Raw genomic sequence first — 22,388 nt, forward strand, 5'->3', positions numbered from 1 at the left:
TAATGCAGTGTTAATGGAAAAGCCTCCCACCCTGGTTTGGCTAACTTTCAGGAAGTGAGAACTGATTTGGTTGACTTTGGGGAAGTGAGAAGCAAGGCCAAAGGGAAGCACTAGGACGTGGAGATTCAAGTTGTTCTGCCGGGGATGTGAGGTGGCCTTGCCAGAGCTGCTTGACCACGGCTGCTCTGCGGCTATGTGGCACTTATCCTCTGCTCAGTGGATCTGAAGACAGGAGGCCCAGTGCCCAGTGCTGGGAGACTCTGGGCAGGTCTCTTATCATCCTGTCCTTGCTTTAGATACTAAACCAAGGACAGGTATCGATACAATAATCTCCATGCTGAATAAGACCTGTATTTCATCCATGGCTACTTTTTGAAAAATTTAGTCCTGATTTATGTGAGTGGGTAATCCTCCAAGCCTGCCCAAGCCAGGGGAAGCTACGGCACTGGGGGATTCACTGCCAACTGTCAGGGCTTTTCTTTGAGAGAAGGGCACTATTTTGACTCCGGCTTTTTAGAATTTCTCTCTGGAGGTCGTGATTGGACGTTCCCACAGCATGGGGTCACCTGGGTGGTGGGTAGCTTCAACGTGGCCTCACTGGGAGCAAAACCCAGATAATCAAGGTGGGAGGGTGGTTCACTGGAGAACTGCAAGGTCAGGACAGAGGTCTGAGAGTTTGGTTAGGGGATAAAGTTTAAAGAAAGTTGTTTCCAATCTGAAATGCCACACCTAACTCAAGTACCTATGTCCAAAAAGCTGACATTTCTGTAGTGGATGAGGTGCGCGGGCCACTGTGGAGACAAGCCCGCAGACCCCCAAGCCTGCCTTGGAAGGATACAAAAGTTCCGCCAAGCCGCCTGTTTCTGGCCGGGGGCCTGACCCCGAGTTGCAGCCTTTCTGTGCATCAGCTTCCTGCCTACAATGCGCTTCCCCTTTCAGAGGCGGACCAGCCTGCTCTGGGGGGAGGAATAGGCCTTTGCTTCTAGAATCACTTCCGATGACATATGGAAAAGCGAACGTGGGGCTGAGGCTGGCAAGCGACCTGGGGGTACACTGAAGCCCCCTCCCCACAACACGAGTAACTGCGGGAGAGGCGGGCTGCAAGGTCAGACCCTCCTTCCGTCCGACTGCCTCTGTCCAGTGCTCTTAGGCCTCAGAGTGCTCCCCGCAGATCCCGGGTGGACAACATCCCCTTTACCGAGGGGGATGCAGTGTCCAGTCGTGGGCCGCCGCCTCCGCGGGCCAGACTGGTCCTCCCTCCACCCCGTGGCCTGGGAGCCGGGGGCCGGGGGTCGTGTGAGCTCTGCTGAGCTGGGTCCGAGGCCGGGCTGGCCGGAAGGAGGAGGCCGGGTGCCAGGACGCCAGGGGCACGCGGGCGGGGGCCCGGGGGCTGACGCCGTAAGGGGCGGTCCTGGGAGCCGGCGGGCGAAGTTCCCCGCACCCCCGGGAGGAGCCGGCGGCGGCCACGTGACCCTCGGCGCGGCCAGAGGCCCAGAAATAGCAGCTGCCGTGGATCCGCCCGCGGGCGGCGCGAGGGAAGGCGGGGACCGCAGGAGCCGGCTGGCGGGGCGCGGAGCGTGTCGGCCCCGGAGGATGCGGAGCCCCTGCCCGGCCCGGCCCCGAGCTCATGATGGCCATCCGAGAGCTCAAAGTGTGTCTTCTTGGGGTGAGTCCTGCGCCTCCGGGGCCGCGCGCCCCCCTACCCCCAGCGTCCTCTTAGTCACCCTCTTCCCCGCGCCCTCCTCGTCCCCGCTTCCCCGCGCCCCCTTGTCTTCAACTTCCCCCGCCCCGCCCCCCAACCAGCACGCCCCCCACCACGTCCGTGCGCCCCCCGTGTCCCCTGCGCGCACCTCCCTTCGCCGGCCCGCTCCCTGTCCCGGCCCCGCCGGGTCCGGTCCGAGCCTCTCTCGGGCGCTTCCTGGCTCGTCCCCTCGCCGCGCCCGCGTTCCCGGAGCCCTCGTCCTCTCGGCCCGCGCCGGGCCGGGGACCCCTCCGCGGTGACACCAGGCCAGGACCCCGCCTCCGTGGGCTTTCTCCTTCGCCTTTGATAATTTCCTTCCGGCGGAAACTTTAAGTTACTCAGCCAAGGCGCGGAATCCTTTTGCCTCCTGGGGGCAATTAGTTTATTTACTTAAAAAAAAAAGAAAACAACAAAGCTCAACTCGGGGTGAAAAAATGCGCGAGGGGACGACCTGGCGGGAATGTAGAGGGAGAACCGCCGTAGAAAACTTTTCGTGCTGCGGATCAGGGCAGGACGACAGAGTCCTCCCCGGGTGTCCCCACTTCCCCTCCCAAAGTGGGTCCTTCTGAGCCCAGAGAAACGTGGAAGAAGCCGGAAACAAAGACGGACACAGACTGCCCAGTGGTGCGGACCTGCCCCCGGGGAGTGCTCAGGGAATTGAGCTGGCGTTTTGGATCGCTCCCTCTTGGGTACCCACACCGCATTCCGGAATTGCTTCCTTGGGAAGAGCTGGTTTTCAGCCCTGGTTTTAGCAGCTTTTGGCACGGACGCCTAGTGTTCAGCCCTTGGCAGTTCTGGTCTCCCAAGAAAACAGTTTCCGAAAAAAGCAGCAAAGGTTGGACCGGTTCTGTTTATATCAAAGCAGTGCTAGCTGGTCTGTCAAGAGGGCTGTGCAGAAGCAGATAAAGAAGGAATGGTTCTAGGTTAGGACCGGATTGCCCCGGACCCTGATGCTGGGAAGGGCTGAGGGCAGGAGGAGAAGGGGGCAACAGAGGATGAGTTGGTTGGATGGCATCACTGACTCAATGGATATGAGTTTGAGCAAATTCCAGGAGATGGTGAAGGACAGGGAAGCCTGGCGTACTGCAATCCTTGGGGTCTCAAAGAGTGAGTGACTGAACAGCAACAACAGGGGGCTGTCTGGACTCCCTGGAGGCCATTCTGGAACCTGGGGAGGTCAGCCCTCACTGTCCTTTGCTAAAGTCCCATTTACACTAGGTTGTCCGGTTGGCCTTGGTCTCCTGATTCATCCAGGGGCATCAGGCAGAGGCCCTCTCTTCTCTGTGCCTGCCCCTATGTTGGGCCATGGCCTGGATCTGGTGGATACTGTCCTGGCCTCCCTCTGTTGACCTTTGTCGGAGTTGCAGGGGTAGGTGTCACCAACTGCCAGGCTCTCTAACATAAGCCAGACACAAATTCCAGGAATCGTGTGTTTTCCTCCTGAGGAGTCATTTCAGCCTCCAGGAAGCGCTTCAAAGACTCAGAAGATCTGGTCCCCAGGAACCAAGAGGCAACTTTGACGTGTGTTGTGTGTGTCAGAAAGTCAGAAATGATATGCTTGTCCCAGCACATTAATTATGTTCAATTTTTCTGCTTATAGATAAGTCTGTTTCCTTCTACAATCAGGTAGGAAGAGTCCTGATCCAAAGCAGCAAGCCTGGGTTTTTATGCTCTCCTGCTCACTGGTTGTGTAGTTCTGGAAAAGTATCTTGAAGACGGCCTCCATGATATGGACGTGATAGCATCGTCCCGTTTAAGGCAGAGGACTAGAGCAGACGATCTCCTAAGATACACAGCGCCATTTCCTCCTACCCAGGATGATGGTTAGCAAGCCTGGGAGATGAGAAAGCTGGGGGAAGCCCCTGCACTTCTTTTTGCCTTATCTCTAAGGATGGCAGGCACTTGTTCAGTGACTTCCTGGAGACAATGCCTTTCCTTGTGTGCTGGTCCTTTGCAGAGGCCCAAAGGTAGGAGGCTGGGCTTGAAAGAAAAGAACAGCCCCACAGCAGTTCAGGAAGATAAATCTGAACAGATGAAGACTTTGAAGTTTCTATCCCATCACCGTGTATCTGTGGTCTTCTTTTTTTGAGAGGCTCTAGGTTTTATTCTTGTTCAGATCAGAAGCCATTTATTTGAAATCTCGGAAAGGGCCATTGCTCTTGTTATCACACTGAGTAATGTATCTTAAGTCCCCCAGTTTGGCTGGTCCCATCCTGTTGTGTGTGACAGCTAGGTTCTCAGCTGTTTCTCAAGCAGGGTGATGCTCTGGGTGAGATAATGCTGGTGGTGATGGTGGTTTAGTCGCTAAGTCATGTCTGGCTCTTTTGCGACCCCATGGACTGTAGCCCGCCAGGCTCCTCTGTCTATGGGATTTCGCAGGCAAGAATACTGGAGTGGGTTGCCATTTCCTCCTCTAGGGGATCTTCCCTACCCAGGGATTGAACCCAAGTCTCCTGCATTGCAGGCAGATTCTTTTATCACTGAGCCACTAGGGAAGCCCTGAGATCGCACTGGGTGTGGCCAAAGCCAGTCTAACTGCTGGTTTGCTCTCTTGGCAGATCCACATGAGAGAGAATCCTGTGGATCAGCCCCAGGAAAAGAGATTCGGTGCCAAGCTCATGGTTCTCTCAGAATTTTAACAGGAGCCCTGGTTCCTCTGTTCTTTGTATGGGCAGCCTGTCTTTTGTGGATGAAGTCTTGCATATAATCAACACTCAGCTTCCTGTTTTCAGCCACTGCCACACCTTCCTGAAATCTTAGGCCCTTGCAGCCATGCCCGCTGCCAGCATCACTGTCTGTCAGCCCAATTGAGCAGGTGATGGCAGCAGGACCATTTAGCTGCTGCCTTGCTGGCTCACCCGAGAGGCTGAGGGGCTGGTCCTTTAATCACCGAGTGATTATCCCTGTCACTCGGTGATCGCTGGGGGATCTGTTTCCCATTTAAGGCCATGGTTGTGCTCAGCTTGGGTGGTGCAGGCGTACCCCACTCTGAGCTAAAGATCCTCACGTGGGTGAAGATTCCTGACCCGAGGGTCACTTGCAGCAGGTGACAGCGGGGTGTGCCAGGTGGCATGCACCTGTGCCTTTCAGAACCCTGCTGTTAGGCCCTGGGGTTCAGAACCCTGATCTCACTTCTCTTGGTGCGTGCTCCCACATGGAACCACAGCCATCTATGGAGCATTCCCCGAATGCTTTGTGCTCTTGGAAAAACAAAGGACTGAGAGCGTGGGGTGTATTTAAGCTACCTGTTAGAAATTCTTGGCTCTTGTTGTTTCCATGGGAGGACTTGGTCATATTTCTCCTGTGCCTTCTTGAGTTCCCTTCCCTGGGATAAGCCTGGCTGTCTTGGGATTGAGCTGGGCAGCAGACTGTTGGAGTTGGACTCTTAGGACCCATGAGTCTCACTCTTGCCAATTAAAGTGCCAGTCTTCCCGCTTTGTGAATCTCAGTATTATGAAACACGTAGTTAAAAAACAACTCCATTAAAAACAGCAAAGTATGTTTAAAAAAAAAACTAACAAAAACAATATTGAGGCAGCAGCTGTTCCAACCCCAAAAGTGGAAAGCGTCCCAGTTTGCATTTTTAACACACATCACCACGTGGCAAAAAGCAGGAGGGGAGAGAGAGAGAGAGAGAAAGAGGAGGGGAAGGAGGGGTAGGGCCAGGGGATGGGGAGAGGCGCTTTCTTTTCTTTTATTATTTCCTCTGGGTGTGCGCACTTAAAAACTGCTTCCGAATGGAATCCCAAAGAGATTTATATTTGGACTTAGGTTGTCTTGACAACAGTTTAGAGATTTCTGCCACTTCCTCTGCAGCCGTCAGGGACCTGGTGAGGCCTCTCCTCTGGCCTCTGTTCGAAGAGCAGGCAAGTCCCTGGGATTCGCTGTGACATCTGGGTGGTGAGAACTTCACCAGAGAGGGCTGAGGGGTCCCCGGGGGCACCAGAACCCACGAGGCTGCTCACAAGAAGCAGATCAGCCTGACCCATGGACCCTGGCCTGGCTGCTCTGGGTGAGGGTGAGCACCCATTACTGACAGTATTCTGTAAGGTGGTGTGAACATGTGGGGTCCTTGAGGAAGGAACACATGCATAGCATGGGGAGGAACCGCCCAGGCCACCATCAGCGTTGTCTAAGTCTGAGGTTCTGTTGGTGGTGCTGCTGCTAAGCTGTTCAGTCATATCTGACTTTTTGCAAACCCCATGGACTGTAGCCTGCCAGGCTCCCCTGTCCATGGAATTCTCCAGGTAAGAATACTGGAGTTGGTTGCCATTCCCTTCTTCAGGGGATCTTCTAGACCAGGGATCAAAACCGGGTCTCCTGCATTACAGGCAGATTCTTTACCATCTGAACCAGCAGGGAAACCTACTCCTTAAGGTACCAGGATGTGAGGAGATTTGAGCTCAGGCATTAGAAAAGGTCTTCAAGTTCAGTTGTGTTTGACAGGTTAGACTAATGTCTAACTAACTCCACTTCCTTTTGTCTGAGTTTGTATAATTTGTCGCATGTGGTAGAAATTGGAATAGGCTTTCCTTCCCTCGGGGTTCCCTGGTGGCTCAGCTGGTTAAGAATCCACCTGCAATGAGGGAGACCTGGGTTCCATCTCCAGGTTGGGAAGATCCCCTGGAGAAGGGAATAGCTACCCACTCCAGTATTCTGGCCTGGAGAATTCCATGGACTGTATAGTCCATGGGGTCTCAAAGAGTCGGACACGACTGGGCGACTTTCACTCATTTTCCTTCCCTCAGTTATCCGCTGATTATCGACAGCTTCTTTCGTTCCGGGAGCTGAGGGTGGCAGCAGGTGGACAGGACAGCCACGAAAGTCACTCAGTCGTGTCCGACTCTGAGATCCCATGGACTCTATAGTCAGGGATTGCGTGTTACATTGTATTCTCACCTCTTTCATCTGAGACAGTCCCTCTCTTGTTTTCCCACCATGACACTGGCACCTCTGAAGCATCCAGGCCAGTTGTCTTGTACAAAGTCCTGGTCTCAATGTTTCTGTTTTGTTTCCTCGTTGCTTCTTCTGGGTTCAGGTGGGAAGACCATGTAGGTGATGTTGAACGGCCTTATTTTTTTCTGTGCTCATGTATAATGTGGAAACATCTTTCTCGTTTAGCTCTATGACTCTCTCCCAGTGAACACTCCTGGCCTCTCTGACTGTGCAATGGTGTGTCTGAACAGCACAAAGGGCCTTGAGCTTGTGGGTCTGGCGCTTTAGCAGGGACTGAAGGTGTAGACTGAAATCTACTGGGGGTGAGTGAGATGCCGAGCCCGCCCAGTTCTCCCCTCGGGGCTCTGGGCACAGTCTTTTTCCGTGAGCACTGACCACCTCCTAACAGACCAGATGATTTATTTTCCCCACTTGAGTGCTAAAGCTGCTGAGAGTCGCAGGTGTCCTGAGGAGTTTGTTGGCAGAAATACAGAAAAGTGGGATTTAACATTAGAGTCCCCTGGAGAGCTTCTCCCCGCGGAACCTTCGGACCCCAGGAGTCTTTTCTGATCAGTTTCCTTGCTCCTGAGGCCCAGCCGTCTCCCAGTTCACTGGAGGTCACCGCTGTGCCTTCTGCTTACCCTAGATCTAAGCTAGAATGCAGCCTGGGCCACTTTCAGTCTCCTTGGAGGCGTCTGGATGACCGGGCTGGTAGAACCTAGGGGAGGTCACGTCCCTCCTACTTTCTTTCCTTTGAGCAAGATCTGGGGAGCTGGTTCCCTTTGTATCAATAGTCTGTTTTTCTAGAAGAAACAGACACCTGAGTTTTCCAGAATAACTTCCTTTCTGCTCTCATGGAGTCGCTAGCCTAATGAGGACATGCAAATGAGATCCCTGGTCCTGAAAAGTGCCTCTTCACCAGCCAGCATTGGAAGGGGAGGAGGAAGGAGGGATGGAGGGTGGGGGAGGGGATGGGGAGGAGAAGATAAGAGGAAAGACATATGAGTGAGGGAGTGAGAGGATGAAGACCTAGGCTTACGCACACAGACACACACACAGTGTCACATAACATTTGCCCTCTGCTGGCAAGAGAAGAGAGCAAAGCCTTTCTTGTTCTCCTTCCTCCCTTTCTTATCAAACAATTGGCCAGGGCATTTACATTTATAGCAAGCTTAATTAAGAAAGTCTCTTTGTGTGTTTTTGAAGAACATCTCATAGCATCAAAGTTAAATACTTCACAGACCCCTTTCATTTTAGGAGCTAAGATAGTTTCTAAACTTTTTCATAACAAACTTCTGAAAAGCTACTTTTTTTTTTTCATTATCTGAGTTCTTCATTGAATTTTGAACCTAATGATGAGGTTGGGGAGGGATTGGGGTGAGATGGCAGAGACAGGGTCCTCACCAGAATGACACCTTGAACTTCGTCTCTTTGTTAGGACATGGAACTGTACTGCCTTGCCCGGGTCTTGTTGCCTCAGGTACGATGGAAGTCCCACAGACGGCTGCCCTCCTTCATCTCACGGCCACCTCCTGATGGTTCTTCTCTTCCTGTCTTTCATGTTCAGATGACTCCTTCACTTTATGATCAGCATCCAGCCCGCTGTCCTGCTCCCTGGTTTCCTCTGTGCTTTTCAGCCCCACAGTCTTCCATCATTGTGTTTCCTTATTCTCTCCACTTCTCATGGGTGAATCATCAGTCTGTCCTTTATAGAGACATCAGGGTTGAGCTCTTAGAGGAAAATGTTTCTGAGTCTGCTTTCCAACCCTCTGAGCAGGGGGTGTGCTGAGTCCCAGCGAGTGACCTTTTCTTCTGCTGCCAGTATAGACCAGAAACCCGGCCAGCTCACCCTGTGGGGAGTAACGCAGGCATTTCCCGAGGCTTCTTGTTTTAGTTTTTAAAAAGGGATCTGTATAAAGTAAGCGGGGAGTTCACTAATGGGAAGAGTGCTGTGGGGTTGAACAGAGACCCTTACAGCTGTGTGCAGGTATGAGGACTTGCCACAGAGCTGGGATGCTGAGGGAGGCTCTGTCCCTGGGTTTCAAGCCCATCAGGGTCCTTGAGCTGATAGAACTGGAAGGGGAGGTGAAGTAACAGCACCAGGAGACCCCTGAGATGTCACATGACATCATGTCACATGATGCTCAATTGCCAGGTAAGGGAATGGAGCTTGTAGAGCCTTAAAAGGGCCCCAGAAGCACAGTCCAGAGAATATTTTTTTTAAAGAAAGACATTGCTTTAAAAAGATGGAGTGTATTATTTCTAGATCTCCACCTCAGGTTAGGTTAATCTTAGTAAGATAACTAGTAGAATCTTTTTTCAGTAAGGATAGAAATATTTTTGAAAGTCTTGCTAAAGTTATAATAGATATAATTTATGATTTGAACATGTTGCTGTATTGGTGTGAATTGCATGATTGTGCATTTTACTCCTGTCAGCCCTGTGCTTACAATTTGTTAATGGTAGTTATTGTGTCACAACTAACCACGTGCACACCCTTAGTCTTGCTTGAGAGCGCTGTAGTTACAGATGCTCTGCTGGTGTCTTCTCTGTACGTCCTCGACTTCTTCCTTATTAAAATTATCCATGGATAGAAGAAAAACAGTAATTATAAACTTACAAGCACCATAATAATTTGCAGTTGCCCTCAGCCCTGATCACAGCAACAGCGACATCAGTAACAGTTGAGGAAGATTGAACACAGGCCTGGAATTGAAGCCAAAACTTACTCTGTTCTTTCTCAGGCAAGAAAGTGCTTTGAGAGAGTAGCATTGAAATAAACACATTACCCTGTGTAAAGTAGCTAGCTAATGGGACGTTGCGTATAACACAGGGAGCTCAGCCTGGTGCTCTGTGACAAACCTAGAGGGGTGGGATGGGATGGGAGGTAGGAGGAAGGTTCAAGAGGGAGGGGACACATGTAACCCTGTGGCTGATTCATGTTGTTGTATGGCAGAAACGAATACAACATTGTAAAGCAATTATCCTCCAATTCAAAATAAATTTAAAAATTAAAAAGAAAAAGAAAAAAAGGAAAGCACTTCAGAATGCCTTGGATGAAGCGGGATGTCTTGAAATTACTCTAGTTTATGAGTATTTCTGTAATCAGGACAGCTGACATGTACCGAGGGTGACTCACACGCCAGATACCGTGCTGAGTGTTTTGGCTTTCCATTGCTTTGCACCCCAAACTTAGTGCTTAAAACAACAGTTTATTGTTCCTCCTCTCCGACTGCTCTGGGGGCTGACTGGGCTCAGATGGGCAGTCCTTGCTCAGATGGTGGCCGGGGCTGGAGCCGAAGTTGTGGTCGCTTGGGCTGGGCTGGCTGCACCCAGTGGATGACCAGACATCTGCCTTCACGTGGCTTCTCCATGCCGTCACGTGGACTTCCTCACAGTGTGGAGTCTCAGGGCAGTCAGACTCCCTCCACGGTGGCTGGTCATCTCCAGGTCAGGAGTTGTGTTGTGAACTCAAGTTTTCAAACATGACACAGTGAGGCCAAACAAACTGAAATGTCACAGTTTGCAGCAGAGAAAGGGGTATTGCAGGACTGAGCAAGGAGAACAAACAGATCATGCTCAAAAAAGTCTGCACTCCTCAATGGTTTGGGGGGAAGAGTTTTATAGAAAAATTTGGGGTAAGAGCAGGAAGCAGGTTGTGCTCCAGGAATCTTGTGCTCAACCTGAAGTTAGCATCCTCCACTGGGGTGAGAGGATTTTGAGCATGACCTTGCTAGCATGAGAGATGAGCGGTAGTTTGAACATTCTCTGGCAATACTTTGGCTACCTGATGCAAAGAGCCAACTCCTTGGAAAAGACCCTGATGCTGGGAAAGATAGAAGGCAAGAGGAGAAGGGGGCGACAGAGGATGAGATGGTTGGATAACATCACCGACTCGGTGTGTTTGAGCAAGCTCCAGGTGATGGTGAAGGACAGAGAAGCCTAGTGTGGTGTGGTCCATGGGGTCTCAAAGAGTGAGACACAACTGAGGAACTGAACAGCAACAACAGCCTGGGTAGAGCCTTACTTCCTGCAAAAGAGCTCAGAGATATTTTCTGGGCATCCCTTGAGGAGGAACCAGGACCCTGCCCCAAGGCTGGACTACTATTTCCTGTGTGCTTTTCCTTTGTTTCTGCATCTCCTCCCTCCCACAATTAGAAACTGCTTGAGTCTGCCCTTTGGAACGCGGGGAAGGTCTAGGAGGCCGAAGCCTTTTTCCTACAAACAAGAAACGAGGGACAAAGAAAGGCTTTTGTGCCCACGAGGGCCCCACAGGGTCCTGTTCGGCTTCTGTTCCATGAGCTTTGGGTGGATGCTAACAGGCTCCTTGCTCATAGATCACAGAATGTCCTTTCTGTCACATTTCACTGATCGGGTCGGACGGCCAGCCCAGGAGCAAAGGGAGGATTAGACTCCATCTCTTTTTCAGTCTGTTGCACTGGACCAGCGTTTCACCCGCATCGTGCATTAAAGGAAACTGAAGCTCGGGGCCAGATAACAGCACAAAGACTCCCAGCTGATAATAATAATAATAATAATAATAATAATAATAATAAGTGAGCTTTGGAGGATTACAACCAGCTCCGCATGGCCCTGGAACCAGCGCATGCAGCCTCTTTGCTGGGCTGCAGACTTTCTCAGTCATAAATTACTTGTTCAGATTGGCATGTGGCACAGTAGAATGGGGTCACAAAAATAAAGAAATAAAATAATTCATCAAATTGAACCAGGTTTGAAGTACTTCCCTGGATAAGAAAGTGAAAGTGCTAGTCGTTCGGTTGGGTCCGACTCTGGGCGACCCTATGGAGTGAGTATCCTCCCTGAAAGAAAAGGGAAACACACCCAACGTCAGGGTTCTGGCCAGGGTGGGGGAGGTGAGATGACTGGCCTGAATGAGCCGTGAAGATGTGAAGTGGTGTCTGCAGGGAGGCCGGGACGCGTGCAGGACACCCCGTGCTTGCGACAGTGGCGCCGGCCTGCCCTGGGTCCCGCTAGCGCCTCGCAGGGGCAAGTGTGTGGTCTGGCCCCTGAGTTGTTGCATTCGGTCCTCGGTCAGCCCTGCGTGGCAGCCCCTGCCCTTGCTCTGTGGTGTGAGATGAGCTTTGTTAAGTCCCAGGCATCCCGGACATCACAGGGCTGTGTGTGCAGGGGGACCTTGGGCTCAGCTTTTTCCGTTGCCCCTTTTCCAGCTCGTGTTCAGGAAGCCCTGGATTCCAGGCCTTTTTTCCTTCACTCCCTCAGGGGATATGTGTTAAGTGCTATAATTGTTTCAGAAAGTGTTGGTTCGCAAACTGTGATCAACCTGCTGGATGGTGGAGTTGAAGACATTAGGAGTTTCTAGGGCTGCAGTTCAACTGTCTTCACAGCTAGATGGGCCTCCTGCCAGCTGAGCACAGTGGACACTGGGTCACCCTTGGGTCGGCAGACGTGGCTTGCTCTGGCTTTGTCACGTCCTAGCTCGATTCCCCTGGGAGATCACATAGCTACTGGCATCCAGATTCCCGCTTTGTAAGATGCTGGCAGTTTTCACAGACAACCCCTCTGACCCGGCCTGGCGTGTCATGTTGAAAATTCCTCTTCCGAAAACTATTTTACACCTGATAATCTTGAGGCTTAAGAGAGTCTAAGTAGATTCTTTGCACAAAACAATCTCCAATTAAGTTTTATTTAATCTGCTTAGCCATGGGATCTGGCAAGGCATAGGTGATAAGTAATAGCTTTTGATTTACTGTGTGATGTTGTAGAACTTCATCCTTTTCATGAATTTGACCTGATTTGTAACATACTCTTTAATTTAAAAAATAAATAAATCTGACATTAACACTGGATAAGTTTAAGGTACGAGCTCAGTCACTCTGTTGAGTCCGACCCTTTGCAACCCCATGGACTGTAGCCCACCAGGCTCCTCTGTCCATGGGATTTTCCAGGCAAGAATACTGGAGTGGGTTGCCAGTTCCTCTTCCAGGGGATCTTTCTGACCCAGGGACTGAACCCGAGTCTTCTGCGTGTCCTGCCTTGGCAGGCAAATTACCACTGAGTTTAAGATTAGGTGTGTATACACTTACGTGTTGTAATACGATTGCTGATGTAGTCGTATATGTCACATTGCATAATTATAGTACAATTTTTGTCTATCCGTCATACTGTGCCTTAAATCTCAATGGCTTATTCACTACTTGTTACAACTTTGCGCCCTTAACAATAGCAGTCTTCCCCCCCCAACCCTGCTGAACCCCCATCCCCTGGTTACCACCATTTTACTGTTTTTTACAGGTTTAATATATAAGTGGTAGCACCCAGTACTGGTCTTTCTCTGACTTATGTCGCATAGCATCATGTGCTCAAGGTCCATCCATGTGGTCACAGATGAGAGGATGTCTTCCTTCCTCATGGCTGAATAATACTCTCTTGTCTGTATGTACCACATCCTTTTTAATTCATTCATTCATTGATGAGCGTTTGGATTGTTTCCATATCTGGGCTCTTGTGAATAATATTGTGGTTAATATGGGTTACAGATATTTCATTGAAATCCTGTGTTCATTTCCTTTGGGTATAAGCCCAGAAATGGAATTACTAGATCATATGTTAGATCTATTTTTAATTTTTTGAGGAACCTCAATATTATTTTCCATAGTGTTAGACCAATTTACATTCTCACCACAGAGCACAAGGGTTCCCTTTTCACTACAACCTGTTGTCTCTTGTCTTTTTGGTGATGACCATTCTAACAGGTGTAAGGTGATATCTCATGGTGATGTAACATATTCTTTACATTTTTGTACTGAAGTGTCATGTTCTTGCAAAAAAACTCACAGATCTTATAGTATGCATGGATTTTTACAAATTAAACTGACCTATGTAAATGTCCAGATCTCAGAGCAGAATATTCCTGGGAATTCCCTGGAGGCCTTATGGCTAGGACTCTGTGCTTCCACTGCCAGAACCCAGGTTCAATCCATGATCAGGAAACCTTAAGATCTCACAAGCTATAAGGCATAGCCCCCCAAAATTAAAAACCAGAATATTCTCAGTAAGTGTTTATGAATGATTTTCTGCACCTTTACCAACACTGAATATCATCAAAACTTTTTATCTTTGCTGATGTTATAGATAAAAGATGATAACCTGTTCTGGTTTGATTTCTTTAATTATGGATGATTCTGAGAATCTTTTGATGTTTATTGACTAGCTATATTTCTTGTTACCTACACATTCACATCATTTACCTAATTTTTATTGGGTTATTTTTCTTATTGACTTGTGAGAACTCTTTGTATATTAAGAAACCAAACCCTTTGTCATTTGTATTGCACAAGCCTTTCTTCAATTTGTTGCTCTCTAGTTTACTTTATTTTTACTGAATTAAAAATCATATTAATATTTTAAAATCTTTATTTAGTCAAATATGTCAATATTTTCCTTTATGGTTTTGGTGTTTATGTCTTGCTTAGAAAGTACTTCCATATTCTAATGTTGTAAAATTTTAACTTGTATTTTAATTTTTCTCTTGTTCATTCATAGTGTCTTAATTTTTTTTTTTTATCATGTGAAATTTATTTTGGTACAAAGAGTCAGATTGAGATTCAGATTTTTTTTCTTTACTCCAAATGTCTAGGTAGTTATTTTAATGCTGTTTATTGATTAGTTCATCATTATTCACTGGTCTGGTATGTTATTTTTTTTTTATCATAAATGAAGTCCCCGTATGTATTTGGGTCTGTTTATGGACTCTGTATTGTTCTATTAAAAAAATGCACTGATTTCTGAATCTACCAGATTCAGGAAAACTTAGGAATCGTGTGAAGGAAGCTGCTTTTGGGGACTGAATGGTACACGGGTCTTGGGCATCCAGGGCTGCAAGTATGATCTAGTTGATTGGTTTGCTCATGGAACAAATATTAATATTAATGAGCACAAGCTTTCTAGGTGCTGAGTGTATTGCGAGTTTTGTTCATCTGTGCCAATATTCATCTTACCAGGAATGATGATCTGGAACATTGTATATATGGAATTCATTCAGTGGTTAGTGGAAGATGCTTTAATGAGTGAAAGATTTGAGAGGAGCTAAAGGGAAAGAGTGATGTTGTGAAGCTGAGCCTTAGTGGGGTGGTACCCATCTCTCAAGTGCGGTGGCTTCTGTGTTTGAACCAGTTTTAGAAAAATAAGTAGGCGAAATGATGAGTTAACAGTTTCCACCATCTACAGCACTGGGGTATTTTCCATGCTGTGTTTCTTTATTTTTCACCCTTCAGTATGAGTGGGATTACTTCTACTGGAGTTAGTCCAGAAAGTGCTATGTCAGTGGGAAAGTTAGTGATACAGTGAGCTTAATGTGTAACACAGTCCATTTTAAATGATCCTGGGATCCTGGATCCTTCATCTCCCACAAATAGAGCAGGGCTGGAGTCCTTCTTGTGACAGGCTGAATCTTTCTGATGCCTGTGGTGATGGACTGTAGGGCATACTCTCCGGTCAGTGAAGCGATGACCCTGAATCCCAGCGGGTCCAGCACTGCTTGCTGCCTCTCAGGAGGGGCAGAGGCTACTTTCAGAAGGACACTCTTCAGTATCAAGTGTGAATCCAGAGGCACAGGTTCTTCTTCTTTCTAGAAGTCTGATTCCTCCTCTCTGCCAGGAGTCCCAACCTGAACCCCAAGTGTCATCCCATTCTCCTGGGCTCCCATCACTTCCTGGAGTCGCCCAAGAGGGGTATGGACAGAGTTCCTGGGGCCGTGGGCTGCCACCTGCCTCCCAGCTGGCAACCCCTGCTCCTGCTCTGGGGGCGGATCCACATGTCCTGGGTGCTGTGTCCCAGCCTCTCTGCCACCGGCCCCTCCTCTGTCTTTAGACTCACCTTCCCTCCCATGAGCCCTCATAGGTGAATCCACGCACGTGACTGGTGAAATCTCATGGGTGTGAAATGGGCTTATTGCTCTCTGATGGACAGAACTCCCTTTGACTGGAATGTTAACACTTCTGTTGCCCGTAATCCTCAAATATCACGGGATGGAAGACTTCTTTGGGGTAGTTTCCAGGTCACATGTAGGGTGGGCAGGATTCTCAGAGCCCTTGCAAAGTGCCTGAGGAAAGAGCTGCCTCTACCTGAGAACTAAACTGAGTTTTGTCTGGAGTTGGGTGTGGCGCCCAGTCTGAGTTGTAGAAGCCACTGAATTAGCTGAAACAAACGTGGTCGGTGTTTGTGTGTTATTTTAGGAAATTCTTTAAAGTCTTAATTTTGGAGGGAAGCAGATCATGCCTCTGAATAGACTCAGAGAGGCCGAGTATCTCTCGGGCAGCTCGGCTGTGGGCAGGTGACCTAGTTTGAACAGCCTGAGGCCTGAGCCCCAGACCTGGTCTGGGAGCCAGGCGACAGTGGGGAGCTGTGCCCACAGACTCATGGTTGGCCTGGGGTTGAGGCGTGATTTCGGCCGTGACCACGGCTCTCCAGTTTCCTGAGAATCCCGTGAGTAATCCGTGCGGCTCACCGCGCCCCGCAGTGATGCTCTTCTGGTCCTGAGGTCTTAACAGAGCTCACGCCTCACGGTGCCAGGTGATGGAACTGGCGGTCTCACAGCAGCAGCGTGTGCCGGGCGACTTGTGTGTGATCTTATTCTCACAAAATCTATTTCTTCTTTTGAAAAGGGGCACTTTCCCTCACTCTTTGCCATCTCGGTGTAGAGAGTAAACAACATCTTCTTTGCCATTAAGATGTTTAATTTTGAGTCTGGACTTTGGATCTTGAACCCAGAGCTGAAGCTGTGGAAGCTGGCTGCCCACTGTTGTCACCGCTGTCTCCCTGTCGGGTCTGCAGGGGGACCGAGCTGGCCCAGGGCCTCCCCATAGGCGGTGCCCTGTGATGCTGGAGGCAGCGGAGCCTTTTCTGTGACTTGAGAGAGAGTTCCTACTTGCTTATTCATAGTCAGAACTGAAATTTGTTCATTTATAAATTTCTTGACAACTCAGAATAAGAAAATAGTGGCATTCAACCTGGGAGTTCTTGGTAAATATTTACTGATTGTGTTAACATGATATCGGGTGTCCAAAGGCAATTCGACAAATGTTAATAATTAATTAGACTTACTGAAGGCAAAAGAAGTCTCCAGTGGGTCACGCTTTCAGTTTCTAAAAAGCCTTCAGACTCCAGTGGTGATAAATTTGCTTGAAATATATAATCTGTGTTAGAATACACAGATATATTAAAAGCAGAGTACTGTTTTATGCGAATTTCCAAAACTTTCCCCTAAGACTAAAAGGTAGTGCTTTGAAATATTGGATAAGAAGAACCAGAGGTCATTATTTTGTTTTTAAATCTGTGTGGTCTTCACTTTACTCTTTCAAGTGTCTATTAAAATGTATCACCTATTTGCACTTATGAATGTTTTATATGCCAGTTGTAAAAATGGATCAATGGATTTATGTGTCTAGCAGAAGATCAGTTAATTGGTTTTGAATGGTGTGCCAAGGTGACACAGTCAGTTTTATGATTTCCACAGATGATGGATTTTGCTCCCGTGACAAGGTCAAGCACATAAAAAATCCAATCAAATGCCGTAAAAAGCATAGTTCCGTATGCCAGTCTGATTCTGTAGGAGTCTTTTTGTGGCAGGGCTGGCAATTCCATCTCTCCCAGCTTAAGGTCAGCCCCAGACCTGTCTCTGTAGCAGGTGATCACACACAGAGCTTCCTGATACATATAATATAGTGAAAATACATGGATAGTATGGATTTACATTATAGGCTACTTAAATCTGAGAGCGTCTTTATTTCGATTGTAGTCGAGGGTGAGTGGGAGGTGGAGTGGAGTGTAGCTGCCATAATTCAGGAGGGCAAGGGCGGTGTTGGTCTCCCTTGGTGATAGTCTATTTTCCCTCTCCTGCTTGGTATCCCGGCGAGGGTAAATGCTGCTGTTAATTACATGCTGCTCCCAATGGGCAGATGTCTGTCGTCCCCGACTGCAACTCTTGATCAAAAATGGAGTAGCCAACGCGAATAGCTTGTGTTTATTATTCTGGTCATGGAAGACAGCAGGTGTCACAGCAGATCAATCTCAGATTGGTAATAGGTCGTTGAGAAGGCAGAAAATGGCAGGCTAGGACAAATTGACCCGTACCTGTCATATAATCTCAGGGAACGACGGTTGGTTGGTTATGTGTGCTGCAGCTGAAATATATAGCTCAAGGCATCTAAGTCAGGGTCAGGGGGTTCCAGCAGATACCCCACCCCCTTCTGCTTCTTTCAAGGGCCCCTGTTAATGAATGGTCTTAAAAAGAGTTTTGTCTGCCCTAATGGTAACCAGCAAGACAGGATTACCAATGACTTGATCTTGGCAGGCAGCCAGCGTGTAAAGGATGCTTGCTGCCGTGGCAACCCTGCTGGGCCTTATGCGGGGAAGTGGATGCAACTGCTGAAGAAGGGCCAGAGCTGCCCTGTAGGGCAGAGAGTGCAGCCCAGGTCAGATGATGTCCTGCCAGCCCCTGGTGATGGGACACTGGGTCTGGGCAGGTAGAGCATCTGCCCAATAACTAAATGTGGCTAAGTGGCATTTTCCAAAGAAGGTGTAGTCTAGAAAGAATATGGGTTTAAAGAAATGGTATACTGTCATACTTTTATATAGATATACAAGTAAAGCTTATAAATTTAGATTTGGAAATTGTGAGATTTTAGACACAGGGCCAGAATGAATATACCTTATAAATGAATGAGGAATAAGCAGATGATGAGGTCTAACAAGCTGTAAGGATAATTTTCAGCCTGTTTAGAGGGATGTGTGGATTTTTTAATTCTTTAGATACACTGTGTTGGTGAGGATACAGGCTGAGATCCCAAAGTCCAGGGACTTAGGCAGGAGAGAAATCATTTCTTTATTCTTGGTCAGCTCTGGTAGCTGATTCAGGACTGCTCTGATGGATTTGGGGGTCAATTTATTGCCTCTACTTCTATCCCGTTTGCTGGAACCTAGACTCCTGACCACCTCGACAAGCAGGGGTGACCTGCTAAATCTCAGGGCTCTTTTTCCAATGGATAAATGGCAGCAATGATTCTCTCCCATATGCCCCTTTCATGTCTTAACAAGGTCACTACTGGCATATGAAATTTGAAGACAGCGGGTTTATTACTTGACTGGATCTTTGACATGAGCCATCTCTCAGACTCTGGATTCTAAGGAGAGAGAAGCAAGTGGTAAGCTGCTTTGTGGAGCCTCTTAGACTCAGATCCCTCACTTGTATGATGTTGGTAACAGTGTCTGTCCCAGCAAGTATCAATCACGAAGCACAGGTAACATGAGACCACGGGGGCCCCTGCCTGTCATGTGATAACTTCTCAGTAGAAGGAAGTTCTTCCTCTCCAAGAGGACTGGTAAAGGTCATCTACTTCCCCGATGCTTCTGGAAAAACAAGTTGATTTGCTCAAAAGTTGCCTTAATTTGCCTTATTGCACCAGGATTACACCATGTTACTGTAAAAGTGTTTTTACTTCTCCAAATGCAAATTTAAAAATTCTGTGATGAGCTAATGTTCACCCAGAGGCAATTCACACCATCCAGACACATCTTCTGGCCCCACTGCACCAGTGCTAGAAAGAAGGGACAGTAGAGCAGGTGTCTGGAGCGTGAGGCATGCCCTGTGAGCTACAGTCCCCGAGGCAGAGTGGATATTCTCCACCTGGCCTGTAGCCCGGCTCCCTAGCTCTCGAGCCCAGACCCTGTCAGGCGAGCTGCTGGTCCTGGGCAGGCCTCTGGCAGGTGCTGCTTTGGGGCAGGTGTGATTCCTGCTGGGGAATCTTGTGCTGGAAATGTGAGATGGCCAGGGGCACCCTGGGACATGGCAGCTCCAGATTTAGAGGCACATCGCTAAGTGATTTATCACAGGGACTGAAGTCCTGAGGTCGGAATGGATGAGGCTTTAGTGGGAGGACCTGCCGTTTGGGAAGCCACGTTCTTTCCCATCACTGCCCCTCCCCAGCCAGGGTCCCACGTGTGGGCTCCCAAAGCAGCTCCCCCAGTGCTTTGCTGGCTTCACTGGGCTGTGCGAGGGGATGTTGCGGAGCATGGCCTTTAGGCGTGGGCTTCAGTAGTTGCAGCCCCCGGGCTCTGGAGTACAGGCTCAGCAGTTGTGGTACATGGGCTTAGTTGCCCCACCGTTTGTGGGATCTCCCCAGATCAAGATCTCCCCGTGTCTCCCATGTTGGCAGGCGGATTCTTTACCGCTGAGCCACCAGGGAAGTCCCTGAATTGTTCACTTTAAAATGATTAATTTTGTGTTACGAAAATTGCACCTCAACAAAAACAACAAGTGTAGACAACTTCCACATGTGATATGGTTTAAACGTGAGTAGTTAGGAGGCAGAGGGTTTAGATCACGGTATTAACATTTTGCTGTCAGAGCCATGTGACACACAGGATGTCAGCAACGGAGTTGGTTTCCAGCTATGTTCCTATAATCCCACCTTTGTTTCGCTAACTCTGATGAACACAGTCCCACGAAGCACACCCCATAGAGGCCAGAATCTGTGACTTGGGTGATGGCTGTTTAAAATTTGGATAACACAAAGGAGTGTGGGGAGAACATACTAGTGGAAAAAGTTACATTTATACAGAAAAGCTTAAAGAAGAAAACAGAATGTGTATGCTGATTCCTCTAAGTAGAAGCACATCTGTTCCTACTTAAAAATAGATCCAAGGAATCCTTTGTGTAGAATTACAAAGTTCAAAGGCTACAAAAAGGCACAGCCTTCCCAATCTTTGTTGTTGTTCTGTCGCTCAGTCTTGTCTGACTCTTGGCGACCCCATGGACTGCAGCACACCAGGCTTCCCTGTCCTTCTCTATCTCTTGGAATTTGCTTCCAATCTTGGATGGCCACTGTTAAGGTATCTGTGTGATATATTTTTTTTTAAGGATGTGTTTCAGGTTTGTGCTCACACACCTAGATATTTTTTTAAAATAAAGAAGCCATCACAGATCTGTAAACAGATTATTTCAATCTATAGATCTTGGAGCGCTTTCCATACGTAGCAGCTCTTGCAGGTGGACTTCATTCTTTTGAATGGCTGCATGATCGCCGCGATGACAGTTGGCCAGCTCCGTTCTCAGTGCTGTGGGTGTATTACCTTATTTAATCTTTGCCACAGTCCTACTTGGCGGGCCCTGCTACTGCTCCTGTTTCACAGAGGAAGGAACAGAAACACAGAGAACTAGTAAGAACATTAAATCTCATGTGTCAGACCCCAAACACACACTCTGACCACCCCCAAATTCTGCTCCCCTGCGCAGTTAGTTTGTGGGTGGGCGGGGGGCTATCATGAGTTCCGGTTTCCCTACAGGCCACCTCCTAACAGCTATTGTCCATTCTTCCTTTGTCACAGCATCTCCTAGGATGTACGCCCCATGTGTCTCACATGCTGGGTTGTGATCTCTTGGGATCTCTGTTTCCTTGGAGTTCTCTTCATGTTTTCCTCCAGTTAAAAGAGACAGGGAACAACTCAGAAGAGCAAAACAATTATGATTAGGGTTTACAAAATTATTCTCAAATAGCTATCAGATTTGGATCTTTTAGCCCGGAAAAGAGAGCATGCATAATTTCTGTGGCTTGGTGTGCGCACAGGCAGAAATCTCGGAGACTCATCTCCTGTAGGGGAGGCAGGTCCTGGGTGTCCCCCTGGGATGCTGTCTGGTTGAGAACCACTCAGATTTTCTGGGTGCCCCTGTCTGCCCTGCCACGTGGTGAGTGGACTCCAGGGTATACAGCGGGGCTGAGGAAGCCCCCACTCCGGGTGCCAGGGCCCTTGCTGTTTATTTCTTCCTTTTCTTGGCACTGGGTCGTTGTCTCCCATGCTGAGCTCCAGACTGAACAGTAGCTGGTAACCCAGCCCATGGAACAGAGGGTAGGACGTCAGGTACTTGGTTCATGGCATTATCAGATGGGGGATGTTGCAGAGAATAGATGTACGCTGGGCATTGGTGTTTCACCCTTTTTAGAGAAGCTAATAGACACCTGGGACTTCCCAGGTGGTGCAGTGGTCATGAATCTGCCTGCCAATGCAGAAGACTCAGGAGATGTGGTTTGAACCCTGGGTCGGGAAGGTCCCCTGGAGGAGGGCATGGAAACTCACTCCAGTATTCTTGCCTGGAGAATCCCAAGGACAGAGGAGCCTGGCGGGCTACAGTCCATGGGGTCACAAAGAGTCGGCCATGACTGAGCAACTGATCATGCAGGCAAATGGACAGTACAGTAATACTGGCCAGCCTTGTGGCTACTGTTTTGAGGAAGCATGAACATCGAGCTGGTTTGGATCTAGAGTCCAGATCCAACGTCATGAGAAAACTCAAGTTCCAAAATGTTTTCATTCAGTCAGCAGAACGGCAGAATGCTGCCGCTGTCTGCTTGTCCTGGCTGACTCCGTGTTCCTGGTCGCCAGATACAGTTTGCTGTTTAGAACCATTTAGCAGAAAAGGATTCTGTCTTGTAAAAACACAAGCTTGACTTGCGCCGGCACTCAGGAAGCTCAGCTAAATATTCGAATCCTTTTCTGGGATAGAGACAGGCACACAAACGGGATCGTGTCACAGATTTACCCGTGTGTTTCTATACGCGCCAGACCTTGGGCAAATCTCTTTTGTGCTAGATTGGGTAAGGCACCAGATTCGTGGGTAGGAAAGCAAAGTTTGAAATGAGCTGCTTGGGTCATGTGGTCAGGTCACAGTGGAACAGAA

General features: G+C 48.6%; 1 protein-coding gene across 1 annotated transcript in view; it reads left to right on the forward strand.

The window, feature by feature from the left end:
• The first annotated feature begins 1,466 nt into the window (after window positions 1-1,466).
• Window positions 1,467-22,388, forward strand: part of RAB31 (RAB31, member RAS oncogene family) — an 80,691-nt gene continuing 59,769 nt past the window's right edge. The window contains exon 1 of the mRNA XM_065932585.1: window positions 1,467-1,666. Within this exon, the coding sequence (XP_065788657.1) occupies window positions 1,628-1,666 (39 nt within the window). The 5' untranslated portion in view covers window positions 1,467-1,627. The remainder of the gene's footprint in view (window positions 1,667-22,388) is intronic.

This window comes from Muntiacus reevesi, chromosome 4 (genome assembly GCF_963930625.1).
Source record: "Muntiacus reevesi chromosome 4, mMunRee1.1, whole genome shotgun sequence".
In the NCBI taxonomy this organism is placed as follows: Eukaryota; Metazoa; Chordata; class Mammalia; order Artiodactyla; family Cervidae; genus Muntiacus; species Muntiacus reevesi.